Raw genomic sequence first — 27,859 nt, 5'->3', positions numbered from 1 at the left:
CAGATTATTCAGTTTTTGTGGGAGACTACAAAATATTTATTAATTTTTTTTTAGCACTTGGTATTAGAATAACCAAATACCTTCAGTAAAAAGCGATGCTGCCATTAAAAAGGCAGAGGATAAAAAAAATTAAAGCTCTTTATTAACTTATCTCTAAAATCTGTATTTTCCACAAAGGTTACATTCTCACAGCAATGTTAGAAGACAGTACAACATTTGTCCAGATCTGTTTATTATTGGCATATGCAATTTATTAGCCAGTTGGTCTACAAGATACTCACCATAGGCAAACTAAATACTGTGCTTTTAAGAAACCTGTTTAGAAATTATTTGATGTTCCTTTTACTTTGAACGTATTTACAAAAAGGATTTTATGTGTGTTAGCAATAAATAATCCCAATATTCAAGATGTCAGTGCTCATGCACACACCGACAGGATGGCTGCATGCTTTAAAAATATTATTTACAGTACAGTCTCCTTCATAGCCCTCTCCCTAATAATAGCAGAAAGTGCATTTTCTTTCTTTCCTTTTCTGTAGGTTTAGTCTTGCTTCTGAGGGATACAACCTTCCATCTCAACAACTTCTGGCCAGCCTTCGTATTTGTTTGTGTCCTTGTTGTTCTTTATGTGCTGTGAATAGAAAATATTGACTGTTAATATGAAATCTTCTACCATGTTGCTTTAAGTCACAGCTTGCAAAGGCACTTCTTGTAAAGACAAAGAGAAGACATCAGTAGCAGCCTCTTGTGCTTTTTTAATTATCATCAAATGTAACAAACCCTCAGTACAGCAAATTGTTCAGGTAAGTGTATGCTAAAAGCAAGTGAGCCATAATACAGAAAACATTTTTAAAGTTTACTTAGGAAGCAAAACTAGTAAGGAAAAGATCAATTACATGAAAACAGAAACCATTAGGAAATATTAAATAAGGATACTAAATTTACAAGGCACTGAAAATAAAATCAGATTTTAAGAAAATTTAGTGTTGAATGTCCAGCTTTTTTTTTTTTTTTTTCTTCTTTAAACTTATTCTTCCCCCCACAAAACAAAAATCTGCTGTCAGATAAGACATTACTACCTGAAGAGTCTGCCACTGCTGCTGCACTAGTCTACACACTTGCTTTCACGAAGTACAAAGCTACATTTACCAGTCATTAAAGGAAACAATGACACATGTTAAATTGTAGTTATTTAAGTCTGGGAACGTATTTAATTTCATAAGTTCTTCTATGGCAGCAATAATTTCTGAAAGAAGAACAAAGTGAACAGCTTAACCAACACCTTAATAATCTATTTGTCAGAGGTTAGCGGGTCTAAAATATGACTCTTAGGCATTAAGTTTTGAATACCCAGTTTCACTGAATTCACTTAAGATAATTCATCTAGTTACTGGGATATTAAGACCTACCCAGGTAAGATTTATCACCACAATCTGTTTGCACATATAAAAGAAAGCAAATAGACAAGAAATAAGTTTGAAAACCATGCTGTGTGCCACTACTGCAGTAGATACCCATTTTGAGTAAACAGTGTATATTGAGTGGTATAAAACAGGCCATGTCTCTATTAATGTAAGCTGCTGAAGTTACAGAACATAACGTAAGTTACAGAACGTAAGAAGTCACAGACCTGCTCAAAAGGACTTTTAGTTTTAATTCCTTTTCCACCACAGAAGACCCAATTGTCTCTAAAGGCAAGGTTAGTGATAGATGTGCTGCCCAGTTCAGCAATCAGTTTCCGTGCTTCCTCATTAAGCCTCGAGAGAAAAAAAATAAAAATACACATTCTCAGAGCTTTCATTGTTCAATGCACCATTTAGATTCAATCTGATTAAATATAATTTAAGTCAGTCAATATTGGAAAAGACCTGTCTTTCAAAATCAGATAAGGCTAGTTCTGTAATCAGCTGATCTAATAAGCTCTGCTCTTTGATATTATCTCAGGCAAATAATATAAAACCACTAACAAAAGCAAAGAATCCTATCTTGTGAGAATTTATATACACAATTCAAATAATTTTAGCAATTCCCCAAGCAACTAGGAAAAGTTAATCTTTAACATAACCATTATTTACACACTGAAGTTGAAGCCTAAATAGTTCTCTTAGGTTAAAAGAATGACCTAAATACAGAAAAGTTCTTGTCTGTTCAGATCAATTAATTCAGAAGTGAGAACTGCTGTCCCCACAGCATGGTTCAGTGCCCATAGGTCCATACAGGATAATTTTAAATACAGAAATGAAAAAGATTCTGTAAGAGACAGGATCTCAGTACAACAGCTCATTATTTCTACCTAATGAGATATGGTTGTATGACTCACCTTAACCAAAATGATAGAAATGATTAAATAGCCTCCAAAGTAAATTAGCTGCACCACCCACACTCCAAGCTTCCAAAGCATGAAGACAGCTTATATTAAAAGCAAGGAAAAAAAAAAACCCACCACCAAAACACTCACAGTAAGATTTTTATCTTTTAAACATGATGGTTCTTCAATTTTTTAAGTTGCTTTCAAGCAGTTTGACATTTTTGGTTACTCTAAAGTTGCAACCACAAGTTTTTGGTTAATTTTGCAATACCACTAATGAGTAGGTGTTGGCTGTCAGCACAAATGTGCCAAACTCACCTTTCTGTTTAGTTTTAGAAAACACCAGCAGAGACATGATTAAAAAACCTAACTACTTATTATCTAAATGCTGAAGCACAACAGTTAGGAGATCTAGCCTTCTGATAAGGAAACATTAAACTGCTTTCATCTCCCTAAGGCAGTCAAAGTTACTTTCAACGTTATTGAAAATACTGTATGTTGTATAGTCAGGACTTTGTCATAGGAAAGCTATTTCTACATCAAAATACAGACAGCTCACAGACAACAAATCGTACCAGAAGAGGGGAAAAAAGAAAAAAAGTACATAATATAAGTGTAAGTAATGTTAAAATAATGGAGAAAAATAAAAATAAAAAAATTTTCTCTATTAAAAAAAACTCCTTCTGATAGTATGACTTAAGTAAATAATGACAATACAATTTCCTACAGTAATTTCAGTATCTATTAAAGATGATCAAAGTTGAGAAGGTTGGAAAATAGTGCATAAAGAACATTAAAACCCCTTAAGCTATATTTATATTGATAGGCTGAACAGCTTACAGTGGAACACTTCAAAAAGTTTAAGGCTCACAAGCTTAAGGCTCACACTAATAAAAACTCTCAGGCCTTAGAAAAGATGGGGTACACACAAGACCTATCGGAAATGATCTCTGCACAATTTAACTACCAAACTACGTCTTAGAGTTGTCCTGAAGAAAGTGTGGGATGGAACAATTTCCATCAGAAGGTATCTTCTCACAGCCACATGACCTAAATTCAACAGCATAAGACAGATTTGATCCTCATTATCTCCAAGTTATATTAGCATTATTAAATTGATCAACTGAAAGCATCGTTTCAAATGCCTTGTTGTGGAAAGACAAAACTTTATCAGAAATGATTGCAATTAAAAGCAACATTTAAAATTTTAGTCAATGTTCACTGCATAAATCAATGACATACTTGGTTGCACCATCATCGTATGTTCCCATTAGCACAATGGTTCCATCCTGTATGGATTTGAGAAATTCAATAAATGGTGCCACATCTGAAAAGAAAACAAAACCTTTATACTCAGCAATCACAAGATATTTAAACATCTGCGACATTAGACTTCTTTTAATACTTATAAATGTACTCAAATTTATGCACAGATCTTCAGTAAGAGGACAATAGAAAGCATAAGAATGAACTCTCATTTTATAGAAAGGCTTTTGTCTATACAAAGCTGACTGCTAGTAGGTACATGCTTATTCTCCTGAGTAGTTCCCTTCTCCTCTCCCACACCAACTATGTGTGTTTATCTAAAGTTGCATCCTCCTCATAATTAAAAATGCAGAGGTAAGGCTTAAAATACTACAGCAAAACAAAACTTAAGAGAAGAAACACATTAACACAGAAATGGTTTGTTTTTCTAACCAGCTAGATTAACTGCACCTACCTCCTCCCCACATGTCAAAGAATTTAGTGTCTAACGGTTCTCCTGTTTTACCTGAAGAAAAAGAAATGTTTGGTGTCAGGAAAAAGCTAAAAGTTACTCCAGAGACAACATCCCCATTCCTTTCAATTACTGTCAGAGAAAGTGCTGCAGAAGACACCATATAAACCATCAAGTGTTTTTTTTACTTTTCATAAAGACCACTCCTTAACCACAGCAGTTTGTGAAAAGATGCAGGAAAAGATTATAAAAGATGCAAATTTCTGATTTAACTTCAAGTAGAATATTAGAAAAACACCCTCAAAAAACAGTAATAATGGAAATGCACTTCACAAATCATGGGGAATTTACTTTTTTTAGGTGCTTTTCGTAGGATAAAAAGAGAAAGACAGCACAGTTATAGGTTGCTTTTAGTACTGCAGAGGAAGCAGGAAAAAAAAATAATCAAAACTACTCAGCAAGTTTTGCTACAAATTAAAAATTCCTAGTTGATTTAAGCTTCTGGTATAAATGGGAAAGAAAGCAACTGGTTTATGTACATTAGTACTTTCCCTGTCTACAAAGTCAGTATTTGATGGAAAGTAGAGTTTCACTTTTAATAGATTCATTCATATACAATTCAGAAGACGAGAAAGACTGGGAATTAAATCACAGAACAAGGTGGTTTGGTTTTGACTAAGACAACAGAGGAAAGCAAAACAGGATTAGGTATTGTTCAAGTCATGCATTAGATTACATAAACCTGAGTGCAACCCAAAAATAACATTAATTTATATTGCAGCAAAATAATAGAGTGCTGTCTCAGCACTACAAAGAATTGCTTCCTACATATTAAGGAGAAATGTCAGTACTGATGTTCAGACTTGAAGCTGACACACAGGTAAATCTGTTTATTTCTAATGAAATTAAAATTCCTGAATACATATTACATGGATGTATTCATGGACAAGACCAACAAATGCAGACTAATACAATCTACTGATTTCAAACTAGTGATTAATGAACGGTTCCTTTCATGTAGTAATACAATTGCTAAATGGATTTCTCTGAGAACAGAAGAATTTGGTGTAGAGAATTTTAGTGGCAATACACCAAAATCGAGAGACAGCAATTTTATCATCCCATATGTGTATAAGGAAGTTACGTGATGTATCACTGAGATAACCATCACGGAATTCCACATTTGTAGGAAAAAAAATGCATCAAGTTTTTCTGCTTTCAAACAGTATACAACTGAATACAATAGTATTCAACTAAAATACTGAAATGGCAAAATCCGACATTATCTCAGTACGAGTAAGTTGAGTACTCCTCTTGTTTACTTTTCACCACCTTAGCTGACCTTAAACTTCACGAAGAATCTGCAAATGAAGACACTGCTCACTTGGAAAGTCACTCACCATTGACTAAGGCCACATTTATTCCTCTGCCAACATTATTTTTAACTCCACTCATTAATCTGAAACAAAATAAACAATTTAATTTGTAATAGAACTATTTTCTGATGTAAAATATTTCATTTTAAATTATTTTTTAAAATAAAATCATGTTGTAAAAGACCACCACATTTCCATGAATATTTAAAGCAAAATGTGTCCTTATGGCATCACTGATTTGGGAACAGTAGCTCTAATGTCCCTAATTGTATCCATTTTCTATGGAAAGAAGATGATTAAATGCTCAAACTACGTGTATATTAAAAACACCACCAAAAATAAGGCACTATTAATGTAGTTGAGAAAATCCCTTGCAGTTAAAATGCATTGAACAAAGAACTATTAGAAGAGCTTAGTACAGCCACACAGCCAACATTTTAAGCTTTTCTGTAAGCAAAAACGTGTTAATGAATTTAAAGCCCAACTGAATCAAAGTATTTAAAATGGATGTTGCAGTATTGTGGACCGTGGTACTAAACAAGGAAGTCAAGGCAAATTAGTTTGGTGAATCACAGAACGGCCAGGGTTGGAAGGGACCTCAAGGATCATGAACATGAACCTCCAAGCAGCAGAAAAGTAAAGCAGAAACATTAAATACAATGACAGGACTTTAAATAAAAATTGAATGCAACTTTGAAGTAGAATTGAACATCCCAACAAAATCACCACAATCTATGACAGCAATTACCTGGCCAAACTCAAAGCAGCAAAGGAGCTTGGGAAGAATTGATACACTGCGAAATGTGAGCTGTTCAGAGCTGTAAAGTAGAGCTAAGGGGAATATCAAGACTGTTCAGCTGCAGTGCTGTGCAGCCTTGGGCCACGGTAGGCACATCACTCCAATGTGAAGAAGCTTACAAAACCAGCTCATTCCTTTTCAGTGGTACCACACAGAGATCTCTGTTCTACCCACAGGCCCTGCATTTCCCAGCACTATTATTTCAAAGCTGAGAGTCAATGTATTAGACAAACAAGGAGAAACAGGAAGAAGGACTGAAGTTGTATGAAGACAATGAAGAGGTTTTCAGCTCAGCTTTAAGAAAAAGCAGAGATGCACATCTCATCATTTCTAAGCATACTTTAGCAGAGGCTTTAATTCCACTGTGACCAAGGTCATTTTAGCTTCTCTAGCTTACTCTAAGGGGCTGCAACTCTACACAAAGCTGTTATCTACAGAACTTTTTCAGGTAATTTCTTTTGTCCTAAGCAACGTTTCGGAAGGAAATGTCCTTGCACAGAGAACTGCAACAACAGATCTCCTATAATAGTCATGGGCTAGAAACAAGAATTGCTTTACCAGAAAAAAAAAACAGCCTTCCTCTTGGATACCATCTTTGGCACTTAAGTGAAAGACTACGAGTTAACAGCAAATCACAATATAGTGACTTGGATTTTAAAGAAGTAGTAATCAGAGGTGAAATGTTCCACATTCTTATGTTAACCCTCTAATATCATCTACCAAAAAAAAAAAATGTCACTTGATTAGAAATGAAACTAATTCAATAACTTTGAAGACTTGCAATTTTCTGCTAAAATACAGATTTCAGTTCTGCTTAATAGGGAATTCCCAACTGGGCTTCTGGAATTCTTTCTAAATCCATTCAGCACTTAGAGGAACACTACTTCTGCAACCACATCATTTTCAGGTCGTGTCTGGGCATCAACTCTAAGCAACAGAATCACATGACAAATAAAGATTGAAAAAAAAAAAAAAAAAAGAAAAACAAAATACAGTGATGTTCTGAATGCTCGTGTAAGATTTAGTGTATCTGAATTCAACAAAAAGAATAAGAATTTCCTTTCACTTTGACTACTAAATTCTCTATAAGTAACTGCAAGTAAAAAAAAAAAAAATCCAATACTGGGGTGATAAGATGCTGAACTATCACATATATATAAACAAAGTTATAACTAACTTCAGATAAGAAAATATTCTGTGAGTAGAAATGGCAGAAGTAACTGTTATTATAGCAGTGCAGAGTGCCATTCTGCTCTAAGGTTATTGCAGCACAAATATGGAACTGGCTTCTTCATAGAAGAAAAACTGCATGGAGAAGTGCTGGTAAAGAATTATAACTTCACTGCTTCTAAGCCTGTCAAGCAGCAACCACAGTAGTTCATATATTGACAATAACTGTAGTATGTTTTCTAATTTGGATTGTCTACTATAATCAAACTTCTATAAAGCAGAATTTCCATTTCAGTACTCTCATAAATCAAACAACAGCCTCGTTTAATACAGAGGAAAAACCTACCCTGTAAATATTACGGACAATTTATGAAGCCATCTTCCTGTTTCTATGTCTTAGAAATACAAAGAAGAATTTTACATAAAACTCAGCTATTGCAAATTAACTAGAAAAACACATCTTGCATAGGAAAGGTAAAAAAACATTGTTATAAAAAGATCAAGCAGGAAATAGATTTCTTTACAGTTCTGAGATACTATTCTACACACCTGAGATAGTTTGTGTGTTGCCACAAATACTAATGGATGTAATGTGAATATTTTATCACAGGAGGGCAGTAGTTCATCAGTTTTAGAATTCTACCAAAAAAATCACATTCAAGAAATGACGTGAGATTTCAAATGAGAAATCAAATGTATTACGAGCAAAGCAGAAGATCATATGAAAATAATCAAATTTTAATAGACATTAAAATCTTATTCCCCAGAAGTAATTAGAAAGGATTTTTTCTAACTAAGACAGAACTTTAGACTCCAATAGTTACGCACTAAGCTGTGCAATAGTATTAACAGAACAGAGAATTTCTTGACAGCTACTGCTTTCCTTTCATTTCTTTACGTGAAATATCCATCAGTTTGAAATTGTTGGGCTTTTTTTGTTTGTTTTTTTTTTTTTGGACATGAACCACAACCTCTCTTTAGTAAGCAAGGAATTTAAAAAGCCTACCATCCTGAAGTTAAAATATTACTTGCACTCAGAACTTTTCATCAGTGAATCACCCCAAGCATTTTCAGATATGAAGCTTCCTAGCAACCAGGCTGAGATGCTGACAAGCTCTGTAACATGAACAAAAATCTCTCTGCAGAGACATTGGGTAAGACTGTCCAAGGTCATAAAGGGAATCAATGCTAAGAGAAGCAGAACCTAGCAGCTTTTAGTTAGTATGCACTAAGCATGAGCTCATACTCATTTTGCATGTGTACTACACAGTAATGCACCACTGGAAATGGAGTTCTACACGAACAGAAAAGCTTCGTTTAAGTCAGCTTTGCATCAAATTGCCTTGGCATTTGAGTAGCACTCAAGTTTTAGCCAGCGACCCAAAGTGAAGATGCTGCATGGGTTTCATTGTAAGGAAAAAAGTTCCCCTTTCAACTTTACTACAGCTTAATTGCTAGAGGCAATGGCAGTAGTTGTCTTTTCTTTTAGCTCATGCGTAACTAATCTTACAATATTACTTTAATTAGAGAAAAAGTAACCAAGAATATAAAAAAAATACTTAAAGGTCTTACAATAAGTAGAATTAGCATTTAGGTCTATATTGCACGGGGTTACACTGTTCATAGAAAAGTTGTGATTTGCTCTAGAATTTGCACTGACTGCTGTAGGTGGTATCTCAGCCACACCACTTACAGAGCGGGGGCTCAGAAACTGGAATAGTTTAAATGCAAATAGACTGCAATGGCTAATTAGTGTAACTGACAGTAAAACAACAGAAGCCTATTACTATTGACTATGTTTACAGCATATCTTTTTTGCCATGTGATGTTCAAGGTTAAGCATATAGATTGCACTACACAAAGCAGTAGGTGACAACAAACAGTAGCAACCTAAGAGCAAAGGAAGTCTCAAAATAAACATTAATGTTGAAGTTATGGAGATTAATGACAGATATTCAGCTAAATACTCTAGACATACTGTGTTAAGAGAACCGTCATTAAAAATACAAAGACTTGAATCATTTTTCAAACGGTTCTTTTCTTCAATAAGGCTAAGTGCCAGGTCCCACACTTGGGTCATAACAACCCCATGCAGCAGTACAAAGGCTTGGAAAAGAGTGACTGGAAAGGTGCCTAGCAGAAAAGGACCTGGGGCTGCTAGTCAGTAGTTGGTGAATGTGAGACAGCAATATCCCTAAGTGGCCAAGAAGGCCAATGGCATATTGGTCCAAATCAGAAACAGCACACCCAGCAGGACTAGAGAAGTGATTGTCCCCTTCTAGGTGGCACTGCTGAGACCATACCTCAAGTACTGTGTTCAGGCTCTGGTCCCTCACTACAATAAGCATATGGATTTGAGCCTTTGCAGAGAAGAGCAACAGGCTGATGAAAGAACTGGAAAACAGAAGTTTTGAGGAACAGTTGAGGGAACTGATGTTCTTTAATCTACAGAAGATGAGACTCAGGGGAAACTTCAGTGCTGTGAAAGCAGGTTGCAGTGAGGAGTGTGTTAGTTTCTTTGTTCAGAAGACACAAGAAAACAGTCAAGTTGCACCAGGAGATGGGACGTTAGGAAGAATTCCTCCAGCAAGATGGTTGTCAAGCATTTGAATGGGATGCTCAGGGAAGCGGTGGAATCCCCATCCCTAGAGGGACTTAAGAGATGCGTGGGCACTGCACTGAGGGATGTGGTTTTGTAACATGACTAGAGGCTGGAAAAGACCTTGAAGATATTAAGGGATTTTATAGTTAAATTCTCATTTAATTGTCTTCATTTAATTGTGCCAACAGGAACTACTGATCATGAAAATACTTTTCCTTTTGAAGTCATCTATTAAAGAACAGTGGAAAATATGTTCTGTTATTGGTACTGTAGAAACAGATAGTTTAAAAGATGACTTACAAAAGAAAATTCCATGATAGTTTTAGCTAATGACATTCAATTAAAAGTATCAAGAGTAAGTACTTAAAATACAGTTGGTTCAATGAATTACAATTAGAGACTTAAAGAATCATTCAGGTTTTTGATTTAAGCATGCAAAGGAATTCAAGACAACAGTTGAAAAACGTACTTTGACAACAGGTAAAAATACTTACACGTTATCTTCTACGCAAATTTTAGGTCCAACTACATTTGCTGCTCCACTTGCCATTTTGAATGCAAAATGTTTTTCAGGACAAGCTTTAGAGATCCCACATTTGTATCTTGGAGGTTTTGTAGCTTTCAAAAGGAAATAAAACTGGATTTTAGAGAAAACCAGGAGCTAAGGAAAATCAGGGAAAGGGGAAAAATAGTTTGATTGCGTTTACAGTGTGATTAAGACTTTCTTAACTATGAAAAATCCAAAATTCTTTATGCTGTTAGTGAAAGCAAGTGACAGCAGTAAAACATGCATATGAATACTCACAGCGTGCAGCTGCATCCAATGCTGATCTAGCTGAAATGCAAAAAAAGATTTTACAAGATGTTATTATTGAAATGTCATCTGCAATAAAGTACCCTATAAATTTAAAAACTTTCTGTACCTCTATAAAAATAATTTTTTTGAAATGAGTATCAAATACACATGAGCACAATGTTCCACTGTAAAACATTAACCTCCATGTGGTAGAAAAATGAAAGCTGTATCATCAGGGACCATATTTAAAAGTACTACCTTAATTTACGAGTCACTGATTAAAATAAAGAACCACAGAGACTCAAACTCAAAACAACCAGGGATCTGTGGAGGTGTGGGCACTGAAGTGAAATTAGCTCCTTTCTTTCAACTCAACTTTATCCAGCCAGAAGTAATTACTACAAATCAGAACCTTCACCAGGATGCAATTCCTTTCACCTAACACCGCAATTCTGCAACTTGGGTGCATCTGTAGCCAATCATGTATTACTCCCTTTCATGGAATGAGAAAAGCACTGTAATACTTAACATCAACCATGTCTCTTCAATAGTTATCAGTGATGTCCCTGGTGACTGGTTCAGATGTATATTCACATTGTAGTAATGCAGAGTTCAGCATCAGGAACCATGCATACATACCTAAAATTGGGTTTTCCTAATTAAAAGCCCCTTTCAAGATTAAGGTGGACAAAAAAAATATACTCTGAACTTCAAATCATCTAAGCTGGTATTTTTTTTTTCCTGCACAGAACACATCACATCCAAAATGTTCTGCTTATTGCACATGTTAGTGTATCTATGCAAGAAATGCCACCAAAAATATGATTTTTTTTTTTAACTGCCAGACTAAGCAGAAAAAATAGGTAAGAGTTTATGCATAGTTGGAAGTCAAAAGGATTAAACCAATTCAGAAAGGTAAAATATATAATACGGAAAATAACATTAAAATACATTAAAATAAACACAATTCTTCTTAAGTTTAAAAGCCTAAGCCAAACTTACAGCAAAAGAATATTGTATTCTTGATTATGGCTCAAACAAATATCAACAGGTGTCTGCAGAAAATATTTACCACTTACCAAATATGTGTCCTAAGTTTGCTTCCATTTTTATTTCAAACACTTGAGATATGACATAAAATGTCAATAAAAATATTGCTATGACTACTATCAACTTTGCAGCACCTATTCAGAAATAGAGAAAAAATAAATTATCTGTAAATGTTCACTGTAAGATTATTAAAATTAACTACATGAGAAACGTGTACAAAGTGACAGGATGTTAGAATGTTGAATTCAGAAACTTGCCATACAGAAGTAATCTGCAAGAAATGAGAATTATAATGTAGGATGCAACTGAGCCACTCTGCTAAACTGCTAACCAGACACACACACCCTGCTCTCAGACATGAAATCTCACCTTGTTCTTTCTCCATGTTTCATGCCATGTTGCCTGACATCATTTACCAACCTCAGCAACCAAGAGAAACCACAGACTTTTTTTGCATGAAAACCCAGATCAATGAGGTAAACTAAGCTGACATTAGTTGCTGTTGTCCAAAGTGGAAAGTTGTGTTCTCTCCAATCTCACTTCCCTGTTATTAGCCATGTGTCCACGTTTCTCACTGTTTATAAATATTCCCTTTCTGCCTTTAGCCTCAAATTAAGACAGCTCTGTTTTAATGTGTAACTAGACTGAGTGATTATGGATCTGTTGATATACTGTAGCTTGGCTGCTTTGGCCAGTCAGGTCTGAACATTACATTAAAAAAATTAAACTTCTGCTCTTCAAGAAGAGTAAGAAAACATTAAAGTTAAAAAGTAATGAAAAGCAGTATCTCACCTTTCCCATTTTTAATATGCTACAGACTCAGGAAGCTTAAAGTTTTTAACAAGCCTAATTTAAGACAGCACTAAGTGGTCCAGCACCTCGTAGGAAAAAAAAGAAAAAAGCAGAAGCCTACAACCACAGCAACTTAAATCTGAAACGGAAACCTACACATGGTACCACCATGAACCCTACCGTTTTCAGCAATAGATTTTACAGAATATTTTGCTCCCGGATTATTGTATATTAATGACTGTTTGAGAGCAGAAATTAAGTGAGAAAGCATCTCATGAACATCCCATCTTCCTCTCTCACCTCAGTATGAAGAATTGTTTGGAAGAAGCAATGCTATGCATGCTTCTGTTCCTCAGATGGCCAGCCAAATAAATCCTCCAGAACAAAAAGATTATTCACTCCTTCAAATCTTAAACCAGGCTGTTTAGGAAATCTTAAAATAGACAGATTACTCAGACTTCATAAGAATGAGAGATGTTAATCTTTCCAAAGGCTAAAAAAAGGAAACAAATCAAAAAGACGACTTTTCTGTTTGCTTACAGTTTGGACTTCCTCTCCCACTGCATGTGCAAGTATATGTATACTATGTAAGAAAGCACAGATGCAAACTGGATTTAAAAATATTATAATGGAATCCCAAAGATGACTGCATTTGAAGGAAAGCAAGCCACAGGCAAGAACTAGAGAAAACAGATAATCCAAGTATACAACAAGAAGCAGAAAAAAAAACTTCAAAGTAACTTTTCTCAGGAAGATGGTACCAGAATTTGGAAAGTGGTAATGGAGAGTAGTTTGTTTCTGTAGACAGCATGCGAGATGAATGAATACGAACACAAGCTGACCTTTCCCACCTACATCTTCTTCCTCTCAACTGAATTTTAAATGCTCCCTTTACTTAAAGGAGGTAAGAAATCTTGAATATCCTTGCAGCATTTGAATGAAAGCAAGCCTGTCTGCGACAGGTTCAATCTTCTGTATGAACTATCCCATCTTTTTGTCTGTAGGACTTAGTAATAAAAATAATTAGCTGGAATAGGGAAGAAGTAAGGCTTGGAAAAGTCATTTTTCAGGAGATTTTTCAGCCTTTTAAAAATTACAGCATTTTCCCAGTTCATCAGCAGTTTTGTGTTAATGGCTTGCTCCCAGTTACACTCACTGAAGCTCTGTAGGTACACCATCTAACAACCGCCTTAACTGTAGTGACCAAAAAAAAAAATATCAGAACTAAATAAGGCTAAGGACAATAAGGCTAAAGTGCAACCCTCCTGAAAAGCAAGTGTTGCTGACTCCTGGGTAAGTCAACAGCTGTTCCTTCTGCAACATTAATTGTTGCTTTTGATTAAAGTGCAAGACTTCAGAATGTCAAGACTGCTCACAAATGTACAGGCTATTCTACTGAAGTGAAGTGCCTAAAGTAATAGTTTATTGTAGTACCATACTGGCAATGAGATCTTATTTTTTTTAACTGCTACACCTTTCGCCTAATGAAATCAGTTTCTCAAACATACTGAAGCATCTTACCTTTACTGAAAGGCTTTACAGCTTTCAAACTCTCTATAACCATTCAGGAAGTTTCAGACACTGTATTTAAAAAGTGCATAGCAATTTTGGTCGTGGTGTGGGGCAAAGAAGAAGCCATTCGTTCACCATTCCCTTGTTGTTTCAGCGTCTTACATGATTAGCAGCCAAAGATCATGTCACAGCATCTTAAGCCACCACCACAGTTAAGCTGAAGCATTTGTAACCAGCTGTTCCCTCTTAGACCATCCCAAATTCTCAAACAAGTTTCAGTTAACTGGCAGAACAGGAGTCACTGTTCCATTTATGTTTACTTTAAAACCTTCTATTATTGTCATAACTTGTTAAAGCTGTCCACACTTTATTCCACGAAGGACAAAAATCTGATTTCAGTGAGCGTGCTTACCTGCTATTCTCATGTTTAGTCTTCAGCCAGGTAATGACACTACTGCATTAAAAAAGAAAAGCCACCTAGAGGAAAAAAGAGGAAAGAAAAAGTAATTGTAACTGCAATCAAATAAGCAACTTCGTGATATGTTAACTGTGGCAATACCATGTTTTCCAGCCAGTAACAGTAATACAATTGTCCTGAACAGTTAACTCCTAACACAGTAAAGGGAAGAAGATGCAAGATGGATCTCTTGCCATGGCATCACTTTCCTCTGTTACTCCATGAAACAAGCCATCGTAAATGCCATTACTTTAATTTCATCAAATCTACAAATTATGTTAATTAACCTGCGGCGAATATTTAACAGTGCTACATCTAAGCAGCCTGTAATTTCTTAAGACTGCAAGTTAAAAGCAAGCAATTCCATCCTGCTCCAGAATCTTAGTGACATCTGGATATGAAGTTGTTGTTTAGTAATCTAATATAGCAAAACATAACTCTGGAGAGAAAAGATTTAAGCATTTTGTCCTTTGGGATACTGCACAAACTACATTCAATGGAACTGAAAGACCCACGTATTACAGAAAAGCACCAACACATCTCTCACCCACAACTACATCCAGAAGATTCACTTCATGGTCAACAGTAACAGAAGCAACAACCCCAGAACTATTTCAGAGTAAACTGAAAATCACTGCCTATGAGCACAAGCCACATAAACATCCCAAAGGTTCTTCTTTAGAAGAGCCTGCTGCTACATGAAGTCAAAAGGTGCCACAGACTCTCCTCAAAGACACCACAACTCCTCACAGCTCTGGGGCTGCAGCCAGTGCTTCACTTCTGCTGCTGGCTCTGTCCAATGCCACAGCTCTTGGCCACACCAGGCACATCAGCTCTGTTTCTGTTGCCCGGCACCAAGGCTCCCCTTACTGCTCACTCAAGGAACACAAAGCAGCTGACCACGAGTGGCCCCTGGGCATCCTCATGGTGTCCCACAAATCACGTCTGGCAAACACAGTCATCTTCACTGACAAAGTAGCATAAATCCAATAGAAAACCGGATCATTTTAAAATATCTAAGCAGGCTAAACACACAATTTTTTTAAATTAACTGAAGTTAAATTTTGCTGGGAAACAAAGCAGTTCAGGTAGCACAACGTTACCTCCATTCTTATGATGATAAGAAAAGAACTCTCAGTTACTTTCAAAAATATATGAGGTCTTCAGACAACTAACAGTCTGTAGTCAGTATGGCCTTTTGAACAGTAAAAAAAAAAAAATAAAAATAAAAAAATCAAACCTGTTTATGAATTTAATTTGGATTTTATTTCATGTCTGAATTTAATATGCAAAAAATCCTATTGGCATTCAGTGATCTTGTTGGATTATCTATGCCAAGGTTGAACTTGAACATGTGTAAGAATCATTGTAATGGAAGAAGCCCACCACACCCACACCCACCTATCAAAAGCTGATAGTCTCATATTCTGCAGTCTTACCCCAGGATTCTGAAAACCACCAAAAAAAAAAAAAAAAAAAAAAAAACAACCTGTCTTTAGAAATTATTTGAAAAGCTATTACCACAATCCAGGAAATGCAAACCATTTGATAGCATCGCCAAAACCCAGACAGTTCTCAGAGTCCATGCCAGGGAGAAAAATGTAATATAAACAACTTTATTCCCCTCACTTGAATCAGTATCTGTAAGGTCAATCATCTACATGCCTAGATACTCTGCCAAACACACCATCACTATCATCCACTGCTTACAGTTTATTCAAAAGAAAACCTCATGCCATGTCTTTAATATGCTATATATGTTATATTTATATTCACTTGTATTCTACAGCCATGGTATCTTTTCTTCACTGAAAGATCCACATTTACCAATCTTCTAAAAAGCTGAAGAGAGCCTGGCATTTTACACAGCATGTATAATGCCTTACTTCTCTAGGCCTGCATCAGCAGAACACGCATTGCTCATACTGCTTTGATTTCTGCAGCGATGTCATTCTGATGTCAAGAGGAACATCCTCAACCGAAGGACAAATAATTGAGTGCAGTGACCAACTGACACCACATTCAAATGTTAAGGAATATAATTATTCTAAGTTATTTTGTCTCTTTTTCCCACCACTGGAAATTTACCAAGGCTAAAACAAACACTGCCTGTAGTCTGAATCACAGAATCACAGAATTGTAGGGGTTGGAAGGGACCTCTAGAGATCATCAAGACCAACCCCCCTGCCAAAGCAGGTTCCCTACACCAGGTCGCACAGGTAGGCGTCCAGGCGAGACTTGAATATCTCCAGAGAAGGAGACTCCACAACCTCCCTGGGCAGCCTGTTCCAGTGCTCCGTCACCCTCACCGTGAAGAAGTTCTTACGCACATTCGTGCGAAACTTCCTGTGCTGCAGCTTATGTCCGTTTCCCCTCGTCCTGTCTCCACGTATCACTGAAAATAGACTGGCCTCACCACTATGGCCGCCACACCTCAGATAATAATAACCAGAAGGTTGTTTTAAATCGATACTGAAAAATTAGTTTCCTCTTCTGATTATAAACAAAAATACAGAACGAACATATATGCAATCTCAACTGCAGAATACCTTCATCCCAGCATCTGTGCCCACTGACCCCAGCCATCATCTGTTGCAATCAGACATATGCTGCACAGAATTTTCCAAGTGCAAGTTAACTTATGAACACCATGTCCTTTCCCAACACAATACTACCTTACCACATTATTTTTAATTAAAGAACAGCCCATTAGCCATTATGAACACTCACTGACTGTCACTCTGCAACATTAATAGATTTCATAATTGAAATTTAGACATGATATAAAAGTGGATTAGGAATTTCTAACAGTGCTTAATTTGTGATAGTTTAAAAACAAGAACAAGACTGAGCTCAGCTCACATGCATAAAAACAGCAACAACAGCATTCTTTCAAATGCTTTCAAAATTATGTAAAGCAAAAACAACAATAAAAAGTTAAAAAGTAAAAAAAAAAAAAACCACTACTTCTTCCTCTTGTTTGACGTAACTCCAACCAAGCAGGGACATGAGCATTACAACCCAAATACCTTCTTGTCTTACAAATGTCTGATAATATAAGCAACCACTTAATTATGATGTTAATGTAATTTACCTCTATAAATTTACCTCTGCAGTACAACAAGGCTCACATTTACCATATCTAGTGTGCAGGAAGTGCAGCCTTTAACAGGATTTACAGGCAGACTGTTGATGAGTAAAGTAGAACGCATTACAGACACAGGGCCAGGAAGAGCACGTGAAATAGACAACAGAAGTGAGTAACAGCTCTAAGTCAAAAGCAGGTGGATCTGAGGAAGCACTATAGTACGTGATTGTAAAATATGGATTTTTTTTTTCCCCACCCAGATTGTTTTCTCAATGCAGTATTCAGAAGTACATCAGTTAAAGAATACAACTGGGATGGCGAAAAGACACCAACAAACTCTTCATTTCAAGTGCCTTGAAATAAAAAACCTATCCACGAAAGAATCTAAAGCCAGTGTTTTCAGAAGCTGGTTTTCTTTCACTTTAAGTAAAAGGAATTTATTGTTTCCCAGATGTTATACTAGAAGGAGGAGCAAGAATTGCAGGTTTACATCAACCACAGACAGGAGCCAAGGCATTCTAATAGTCAGAACAAATTCCTCTCATAAGCAGTACAGTCAAATCTTTCTTATTTAAGATGAGCACCACTGCAGATTTCCCATTGCCTACTAAATTCCCAACATTCATACTTTGTAGAAAGAAGTTTTGTGTAATTTCTCATGAGGACTACACTTTCCTTTTCTTTTGATTCTACTCAGCACTAACAGCACAGGCAGGTCGTCTCGTCACAACTGCATCTGCTGAAGAGAGGTTCCTATCATCTCTAAGAGCCAGTTTACACAAGCCAACATTTATAGAAGAATCAGTGACAAAAAGTTCAGACCAGCGACCTCTCGACTACAGGAAGCCACATCCACGCCCTGAATACTTTAAAGAGCATAGAAATATAAAAAAAGTTGTGGTCTACGGGCTGTTAGACCAGAGTAGCATCAGTAGCTGGCTGATATTTTTCTTGTAGGGCCCAAAGGATATCAACCTTCAGACAAGACTAGCTATTTAGCCATGTTGACTCAATAACATCATAAAATTCCAGTACCTAAATCTGAAGCACTGAACAGCAGAAAGATAAGAGGAGAGAGCTTTGTTAGATAAACCAACACAGAAAGTTCTTTCCAAAGTGGCAGAATCTGATCTACTCATTGGAAAAAAAAAGAAAAAAAAACAAGCAGCAGAAAAACAGCAGCTAAATAGGAATCCAGATGAGTGAGTTTAGACACTCTTCCTTCACTACAGCCAATGGCACAAGTTGAGAAACAACTCCTTCAGAACAGAAAACAAAAGATAGACAGTTCACTGAACTGGCGAAACCAAGAAATTACACCATCGTGCCACTGTCCAGATCACCACATGAAGCTGCACGCCCATCCACCCAGAAAAGGGCTATTTACTCTGTCTGCAAAGTACTAAGGAATGGATACATGGAAAGACAGTTGGGAACTGAGGCTACTGGTTGCTTATTTCTCTTCCACCCATCCTCATGTGTTATGTCCTGAGGCGGGGCGATTTCCAGATGCTGTGATTTCCAGTGTCAAAGCCTTTCCAAGTAGCAGCCCAAAATGCTACGCACAGCTTAACATGAAAGTAGTAGAAGAAACAAGCCAAAAGCAGGAGATTAAAAAAAAAAAAGAAAGAGAAAAGAAAGAGTAAAGTGCTTTCCCCACCTTCATGTTTTACCATTCAGTCAGTTACGGTGTTCAGTGGACTTCTGGTTTGCTGCTCCACTTTTTGATAAGCTTATGTGGGAATGACAATGAAAACCTGACAAACTCACAGTATACATCCATAAAGCTGCTGCATATATAGTAATACTAGTTTCAATCTATACAGTATCAGATATCTGCTTTCAGAAGTGATCTGTCACTCTCGAGGGAACTCTGCCAGAAATTTCACAAAGGAAGCTTACACTTTAACTTCATCTAGAAAACAATAAGCCTATGCTCCTGCCAGAAAAATAAATAAATAAATAAGAATCATCAGATTTTATTAGATGTTCTGAATTACCTAATATGCTAAGATTGGGGTATTCCTGAGTTCAGGTAGTTGATATGATGCTCATCAAACAAATCATTTGTTTCCTAGTATCAGAGTGCAAGAGGAAATTGTTTTAAGTACAGTAGCCATTAAAACACAAGCACACATATAGGCATGTAAATGGTTTTGTTAATACTGTCACCTTTACAACCTGAATGAAGCCCGGCTTTCTGTACTGAAAGGAATTCCATCTAGTGCGTTCAGCTCTCTATCAACCTTGTTCAATGTTCCTGCCCAGAGACAAGTGCTTTGTGACACAACTCATTTGGGCACAGCCTCTGCCCTACTTGGTTTTAAAGCCATCAATAAATTGCAAGTGGCCAGAACTTTCAGTTTTGTTTGGTTTTATTTCTCCCAAATAGAATTGTAATAAATGCTTTTATGGATAATAGAAAACATGTAAATTAGCACACTGCATTCCCATTTCCCCAGGATAACAGTACTTCTATCAGCAATTTGATAATGCATTTAGATAGTATTTATGAAACAGGAGCACAAAAACAAACAGATGAGAAGCAAGAATTTAGAAGGTCAAGATAATTTACTAATCTAGGAAGCTCAGGATACAAAAAGGTGCAAAAAAAAATAATTAAGCAGTGATATTTAACAAAGCAGAAAGCAGTACACTTCAAAAAGGACATCAAGTGCAGACAAACAAGTGGCAGTAATGCAGAAAAGGATCTGAGAGAGTATAGCAGCTCTCTAATGTTAGGGTCAGTGACGTGGCACTGCTCATTATGAACTGTACTCTGCAGTGTATCGAGGACTGCTGCATGCAAAGCAAAAAGCAATTATTGTGCTGTGCCCACAAGTCACCGAGATTCTTAATTGAGATCCTGCGTGTATTTTTTTTCCTTAAATCTATCTTAAAGCATAATCCCCAATGGAACAATCTAGATAACAATTACATAACTTAACAACCAAAGGGGTAAAAGAATCTGGTTTGCTTTGCAAGGCAGAATGGAGGTGAAGAGAGCATGCAGCAGACACCCTGGACCCTTACCACCAAGATGTAATTTGAAAAGTTTTAAATGATGCTGAGCTGGACTGTTAACTGACTGCTTTTTACCTATCTGTAACTTAAACATTTAAAATGAAATATATGCATTTTTTAAATAGTCCCATTCACAAGGTTAAACAAGAAAGGAACAGAAGGATGTAAATCACCATAGAACTCGGGAGAAACAAGAGGCAGGCCTCATAACCTGGGTAGCAGTATGCAAGGTGCAAGTCAGCACCTCCTTCAGTAGTAACCCCATATTTCTACCCTACTACATACAAACCTGTAATCAGGTAAGTAATACTAAATCTGCACCAGCCTGAAATGCTTTGAAGGCTCCAGGGAGACCTCACTGTGACCTTCTAGTATTTGAAAAGAGCATATAAACAGGAGGGGGAATGGCTGTTTACGAGGGTGGATAGTGATAGGACAAGAGGGAATGGTTTTAAACTGAGACAGGGGAGGTTTAGGTTAGATGTAAGGAAGTAGTTTTTCACACAGAGGGTGGTGACACACTGGAACAGGTTGCCCAAGGAGGTTGTGGGTGCCCCATCCCTGGAGGCATTCAAGGCCAGGCTGGATGTGGCTCTGGGCAGCCTGGTCTGGTGGTTGGCGACCCTGCACACAGCAGAGGGTTGAAACTCGATGATCATTGTGGTCCTTTTCAACCCAGGCCATTCTATGAATTAAATTCAGAGGGAATTTTTCCCTCACCTAAACAAATGCTTTTGAAAATGGTCAAATACTGTTACTCCTGTTTTTATCTACTGTATCTGTTATTATGCATAGTGTTATCAGGCATATACAATGCTATCTATAGCATTACCAAGTTCACAGGAATACAATTAGATGAACAATCAAAATTGATTAGTACCAAAAAAAAAAAAACCCCAACGAGCTGTTATTTTTATTTCTGAGTCACAACTAGATTAGGATAGTGTTTGCTTTTGGCAGCACAGACTGCCTTCCTCAGCAATCCACAGATGGGCTTTTTTCTCCTGTCAGGAAAAAAAAAAAAAAAAATAGAAAAATGCCATCTGATGTTTTCATACCTGGTAAAGCTCAACCAGCAAAGCAAACTTTTGTTTAACAAAGCTGCTGATAATAGATATTACAGTCTGTTGTATTCAAGCAGTTCAGAGTGGTGGTGGTTTTCTACCCAGGATTACAAAGTGAATCATTTATTTCAGGTTAGCTTTAGCTATATTTACCTGAGCTCTGGTTTTAAGCCAGTGGTTGTGCCAACCTGAATTACTGTATCCCATGAACCAGACAGCTGAGACCAGAGAAATCATTCCAACCTAGAGTAGTAATCTAAGCTGCTAATAGGATCAATTTAAATACAAAATGCATTTCCTTACCAAGATGACTGCTTATCCTTCTGCTAGACTAGCAGTAGATTTTCACCACCATTACAAAATGTATTTAATTTGAAACTGAACTGAATGGTAGACACAGAAAAGAATTATCTTAAAAAAGTAACTACTGTATTTTTACTTTTATTGTGTGACTGTACACTATTTGTGCCTTCTAATCAGCCTCTCACCTCAGCAGTTATATCCTACAATTACTCCTATATCCATACAAATTCCTTGTGGCTACTGCAGAACATTTCTGGGACAACTGACAAGAATGACACCACCTGAACTGTATTCAGCTTGGTATTCTGTCAATACTCAACTAGACCTCAAACCTTTGGTTATTAAAGCAAGATTTACTTCTGCCAAATTAAATTCGGACTCCTTGAGCAGATGAAGCCAGACCTTACTCCAAAATTAAAAACAGGATGTGCAGTTGTAGCAGAACTGCCTACCTTGCTCATATTGGTATATAGTTTCACTTCTAAGAAAGGAAATACATCTGAGAAAAAACGTGACTCTGCAAGAGTGGTTTGATACCTGATGTGCAAAACAAACATTTCCCAAAGGAGGTGTCCAGTTACTGCCAGCAGCAGGAGCTTGCTGGTCATCAACCCAGCATTCTGCCTTAGGCAACACACACACACTTCAAGCCTCACAAACAGGAAAATCTTCCTGAATCCTTGGAAGCCCAAGATAAAAGCACTAAAGTGTGTTCTTCCCACTAAGAATGAAACTTCATCTACATACCTTTTAATAAAACAAAAAGGGCTACAGAACAATCTTTTTCCACAGCACTAACAATCAACTCTTCTCAATCCATACCTTGAAAACTCTTTCATAATATCACACACAGTTCACTTTCAGTTATGATCCCTGAAAATCCAAGTCATTTAAGTGTGACAAGACATTTAAGTTCAACTGTCTATAGCTACTGATGGCCTTATTACAGAGAATTTTAGCCCTTAGTATTTCACAGGATTGGATAAAATTATACAGAGAAATTCAAAGAGATAAAATTGTTGAGGACAAACTGCAAACCTCATTCACCCGCTTCACTTCTAGCTTCATCCCACAGCAGTAGGTAAGTCCCAGAACAGTGATAGCAGAGGAGATGAGGTTTAACATTATTTCTTCTCACAAGATGATCCAACTATCCTGCAACTTTTACCATTTCAAGATTTCAAACCCACTGGTCTATTGTTTCTTAAAAAAAGAAAAAACAAACAAACACAGATGTCCACCTTGATTTCATCATACAACAAAATCTGCATAATCTTTTTAAACCATCAATAAATCAATGCATAATGTATCTATCTGCCAGTTCTCAGTGGAGACAATGTGCTGCCACAATACAGCATGTTTCAAATGTACAACAGCTTCCACATCTTCAATAAAAACACAGCAGAATAACACACTGCTATCGTGCACCTTATTCTCTTCTTTACAACAATTCTCAACAGAACTAGCAACAGAACAGAGAGATTAGAGGTCTGAAAAACAATTAACGTACAAATAAATGCTGTGACTTGATACAATCATGTATGATACCACAGAAATTTGAGGCTATGCTTAGAGCATGTCACTTCACCCTGAGGCCTGTTTTGAATAGAGGCGTCACAAAAGTGGAACAGAAAAAGAGCATTACGAACACTTCCTCTACAGGTCCAAGTTTACTGCAGAAAGATTGAGCTATCTCTCCACATTATTATCCACAGAAGTACAACCATACTCTACATAACTCTAAGTTGTCAGATTGGTTTCATCATCTCATGATTGAGATTCATACACTGCATAGAATGCCACACTAACCTCACCCCACAGAGCTGCACACTGACACTGCACAGCCATGCAGGGAGTTCTGAGGGATTCGGAAAGGCAGATAGTATTATGGGTAGCGAGGGCAGCAAGGGACACCAACACAGACAAGAGGGAAAAAAAAAAAAGATACTACTAATCGCTTAAGCTTCTTTAACAAAAGGTCAGCATGAACTGAGGAAACTATATGTGGGAGAAGAGCTTTAACCTTTGCTTAGCAGCAAGCTGATCTCACTAGGAAGCTGAGATGTGTCTCTGAGGAAAGCACTTCACAGTGACAGCTGCTGCACACAGTGCTGTTGATATCTCTCCTTCCTCTAAGGGGCAAAGGATTCCCTGCTACACCACTGAGCCCATCCTCATCTGCCAGGCAGAGCTGCACTTTGCTGCGTGTCATCAGCTGCAGGACAGCACCACACCTCAGCTCTAAGGAGAAGGGGCAGCTAAACACAGAATGACCAACATGCAGCAGGGCCACAGCAGGACTACACGACACTGCACTATAGGGTCATGTTGCAGATATCAGACTGCTGTCAGGAACTATTAACCACCACTCCGCATGACGTGCTCAGAATCACAAGATTCCTGAGGTACAGGGGAGTCTGTGCTCCTGGTCCATATTAGCCAACCATTTGTGAAGGATGGAGTGGACAACACTCAGAAATGAAGAAGAGCTCCTTTATAGCTCCACTGACTCACTTCTTTCTCTGGAAGATGCACAGAGAAAGCAAAGAATACTGCATCTCTACACTGGTTTCTGAGCACAAGAGTACCAGAACCAAAATCCATAACCATCTTTTGACTGGGTACAACCTTTCAGCTACCAACACCAAGCACATCAGCCACAGAACCACAGTATCATTACAGTTGGAAAAGACCCTAAGATAATCAAGTCCAAACATCAACCCACCATGCCCACTAAATCACCATCCTTTGGATGGAGCCCTATCTGGAGATGCTCATCCCCATTAGGGTGGTACCAATACTCCTCTGTCCCAGCTGAGAGTTTCACTTGCTATTTGGGCTTTCATTAGGGGAAAATCATCCCTTTCAGAAGGCAGTACTAAAGTTAAGCCCTTTCTGGTCCTCACATAAAGGCTTGAAAGAAATCTGTGGGCTGCAGCACCTTCAACTGAATGACCATCACACTTTCTACATTACTTCCAAGCACATCTCTTATTTTTAGAAAGACAGACATTTTTCTCCTATAGTGACAAACTGGCTTTTAAGTAAGATCACAAAGTATCTTTATTCTGCATGTCCTACCTATTACTAACATGTTGACAAAGTGCATGTGCTTTCTCTAGCAATAATCCAGGAGCAGGTCAGAAGCTCTCTAATGGCAGTAGAAGAAGCTTTCACCAACTTCTGAAATGTTGACTCAACTATCTGGTGATATCACAGCAGATAAAGAAAAAGGTCTCTCCTGCTGTTGTTGAAAGCCACGCTAAGAGGGCAAGTTTCCTGAAGAGAAGGGAGCCTGTAAGCGTCACCTATTTTGACGTTAATGGATATTTTAACTCAAGACATTCTCAGAGAACTACTGTTGTTTTGCGCGTATAAACACAATGTAAACTTTTGCCATTAAAATTGATTCAACAGCTCTGCCAAAGAAATGCAAGGGACAGTTCACTCCAGCAGCTCTCTCTACCCCCTAGATCCCCTAGATATTGTTTATAAATGTTTTAATGTCCAAATTGAAAATTATGGTGTACAAAAAGTGAAGTTCAAGCAGCGAGTTTCCTTCTTGGCTCTATTACATCACAAGGCATCAGGATAGCACTACAAAATGTGAACTTCATGAGTTAGGCTGGGCTTCCAGCATATGTCACGGGATTTTGCTCCCTGATGAAGAAAGCTAACCAAAAAGGAATTAATGAATATACATCTGCCAGTGAGCAGGCAACCTTCTGGAGTGGCAGGGAACAGAGTGCAGCAGGAACAGGCTGTTACATTTGCCCAAACATCTCATGAAGCCCCACTTAACAAGGTAAGATTCCTGACGCCATTGCTGACGACATTTTTCTTGAAGTAAAATGATTTATTAACAGCCCTGGGAAAGAGAAATCATTCTAAGCCATAAAACAATCACAGTAATTCCAGTGCTGTTGATAGCAAAGTGATTGTCACAGGCTCATGCAGCAGGTCACTGGCTGAGCAAACATGCATGTCTACAGTAATTATACCTTAAATCCTCAACTTCCTTAACAGATTTTTGTGAAAAACCTCAAAACTGAACATACATATCACTTCTTCTTGAATAATTTGAATCTTAAGCAGCAAATTCCCCACGTCTTCCAGACATTCATCTTACAGACACCTAGTTTTACGCTACAAAATAACCTATAATCAAAGTGGTATTTTTGCAACTTCCACAGTACAATCCATCTTGTGGTCTTACAGAAAAAGTCCCTCTCCTATATGCTCTAGCCAAAACCAGAAACAAAATATCCAGCAGGAACAGCTCACATTTTAAACATCAGTTTGCTGAAATTCCATTAAATTCTCAAACTCTTTCTACGTTATGATCCTTTTCTAGCAGTGCTGAAAACATTCTCTTTATAAGTAGAGCCTGAACACCCTGGACTGACCCGGGCTGCATCTAGAGAAGCTAGGCAGCAATTTGTGGGCACCGAGAGGCAACTCTTCTACTTAGCTATCCACTCTGCACTCACTGTGACACAGTCACAATTGGAAGAACAGCCTGCCACAAAGCAGGCACCTCCTCCATGCCTAGGCCATGAGACATTACCACACAACACACCAAGCTGTTAACGTGGGAAGAGCCTGCATCAGCCCCCAAGCAAGTTACAAAACCTGTTTTGCACAGACACAACCAACAGACCCACAAGTGCTGCTGAACAGGACTGCCCTCTGGCTGGGCCAGAGGGGGCTGTTGATGATCTCCAGTCACACCTTGCCTACCTCACAGGCTTTAAAATACAACAATTGTGTACATACGTTAACCAGCTGTTCCTGCTGCGGGTTTGGTTTCTTCCTGTGCTATTCTCCTATCAGGATACCAGGATCAAGTACATACTTTGTTAGATGGAAAAGAGCTGCCAGCTGTATGCACCTGCAAAGAACACTGCGGGTTCCAGATGTGCACGGCATGACAGGGCATGCAGTATTATAAAGGTACTCCATATCCATTACATACACGGATAGACAGCTAAACGCAAATATTTTACAGAGGTCAGGAGCTATCACTATCACTTAAACCATACAATCGCACTTTTAAAAGTGAGAAAACAGAATGAGAGAGAACCAAGTTACACAGCCTGCCAACGGCTCAGACGTTCAGCACAGCTGGAGGTACGGCAGCACTCGCATCACAAAACCGTGCTTTTCCCTACTTTAAAACCTCAGAAACCCAAAGCGAAGGGAAACATGCGCTCGGGCAGATACGCTGTGCCACGACCCCACCTCTCGAGAGAAGGCAGAGAGACCGCAAAAAAGGCAGACCTTTGTGCCCAGCTGCTTTATTTCAGCAATAAAACGCTATCTATAGAGAAAGCGGGACACTCAACTCCCCGCCTCCCCCTGTTTCTACAGACGGCGGAGAGTCGCTCCATTACAGCCAGGGTGCTTTCAGCGCCGCCCCCGCGCAGCGCCGCGGCTGTTCCACGGCGGAGAACCCACGGGGGGACACGCTGCCGGCAGGGCGGAGAGCAAGGGGGCAGGGAGCTCGGAAAGTTGTATCCACAGGGAAAGTCGGGAGCGGGGGCACGCGGCCAGCATGGGACCGACCGGCCGCCCGAGCAGGAGAGCCGAGGCACTGCCGCCGGGGCAGGAATTCCCGTCCCAGGAACGGAGCGCGGGCACCGCGCGGAGGACGCGAACCCCTACCTGCTGATGGGCGGCGACGGCCACGTCGCGCAGCGCCTCCGTTCCGCTCAGCTGCCGCGCAGGCTGCCCCGGCCCGCCCGCCGGCGACCGAAAAGGAAGCGGAGCGCTGCCGCCGCTGCACGGCCAGAGGAAGGCGC

The 27,859-nt window shown here is 38.2% G+C and overlaps 1 protein-coding gene across 1 annotated transcript; it reads right to left on the bottom strand.

Annotated features, from left to right (window-relative positions):
* Positions 1-210: 210 nt before the first annotated feature.
* On the bottom strand, positions 211-27,859 carry FAM3C (FAM3 metabolism regulating signaling molecule C). Its single transcript, XM_010706385.3, has 10 exons — positions 27,723-27,859; positions 14,535-14,599; positions 11,848-11,952; positions 10,778-10,807; positions 10,467-10,590; positions 5,426-5,484; positions 4,029-4,079; positions 3,551-3,635; positions 1,631-1,757; positions 211-631 (listed from the first exon to the last, which is right to left on the bottom strand). The coding sequence occupies exons 2-10, from the start codon at positions 14,545-14,547 to the stop codon at positions 542-544; spliced, it is 684 nt and encodes a 227-aa protein (XP_010704687.1). The 5' UTR covers positions 14,548-14,599; positions 27,723-27,859; the 3' UTR covers positions 211-541.

Source organism: Meleagris gallopavo, chromosome 1, assembly GCF_905368555.1.
Source record: "Meleagris gallopavo chromosome 1, MGAL_WU_HG_1.1, whole genome shotgun sequence".
NCBI lineage: Eukaryota > Metazoa > Chordata > Aves > Galliformes > Phasianidae > Meleagris > Meleagris gallopavo.
This window is presented reverse-complemented; position numbering and strand designations above follow the sequence as displayed.

Bases quoted from the DNA above. Each gene is read 5' to 3' on its own strand.
- FAM3C (XM_010706385.3), bottom strand. The intron at 10,808-11,847 runs GTAAGTGGTAAA...TTTGCATTTCAG, and splicing joins AAACTTAGGACACATATTTG to CTAGATCAGCATTGGATGCA. The intron at 1,758-3,550 runs GTATGTCATTGA...TTTTCTCTCGAG, and splicing joins TACGATGATGGTGCAACCAA to GCTTAATGAGGAAGCACGGA.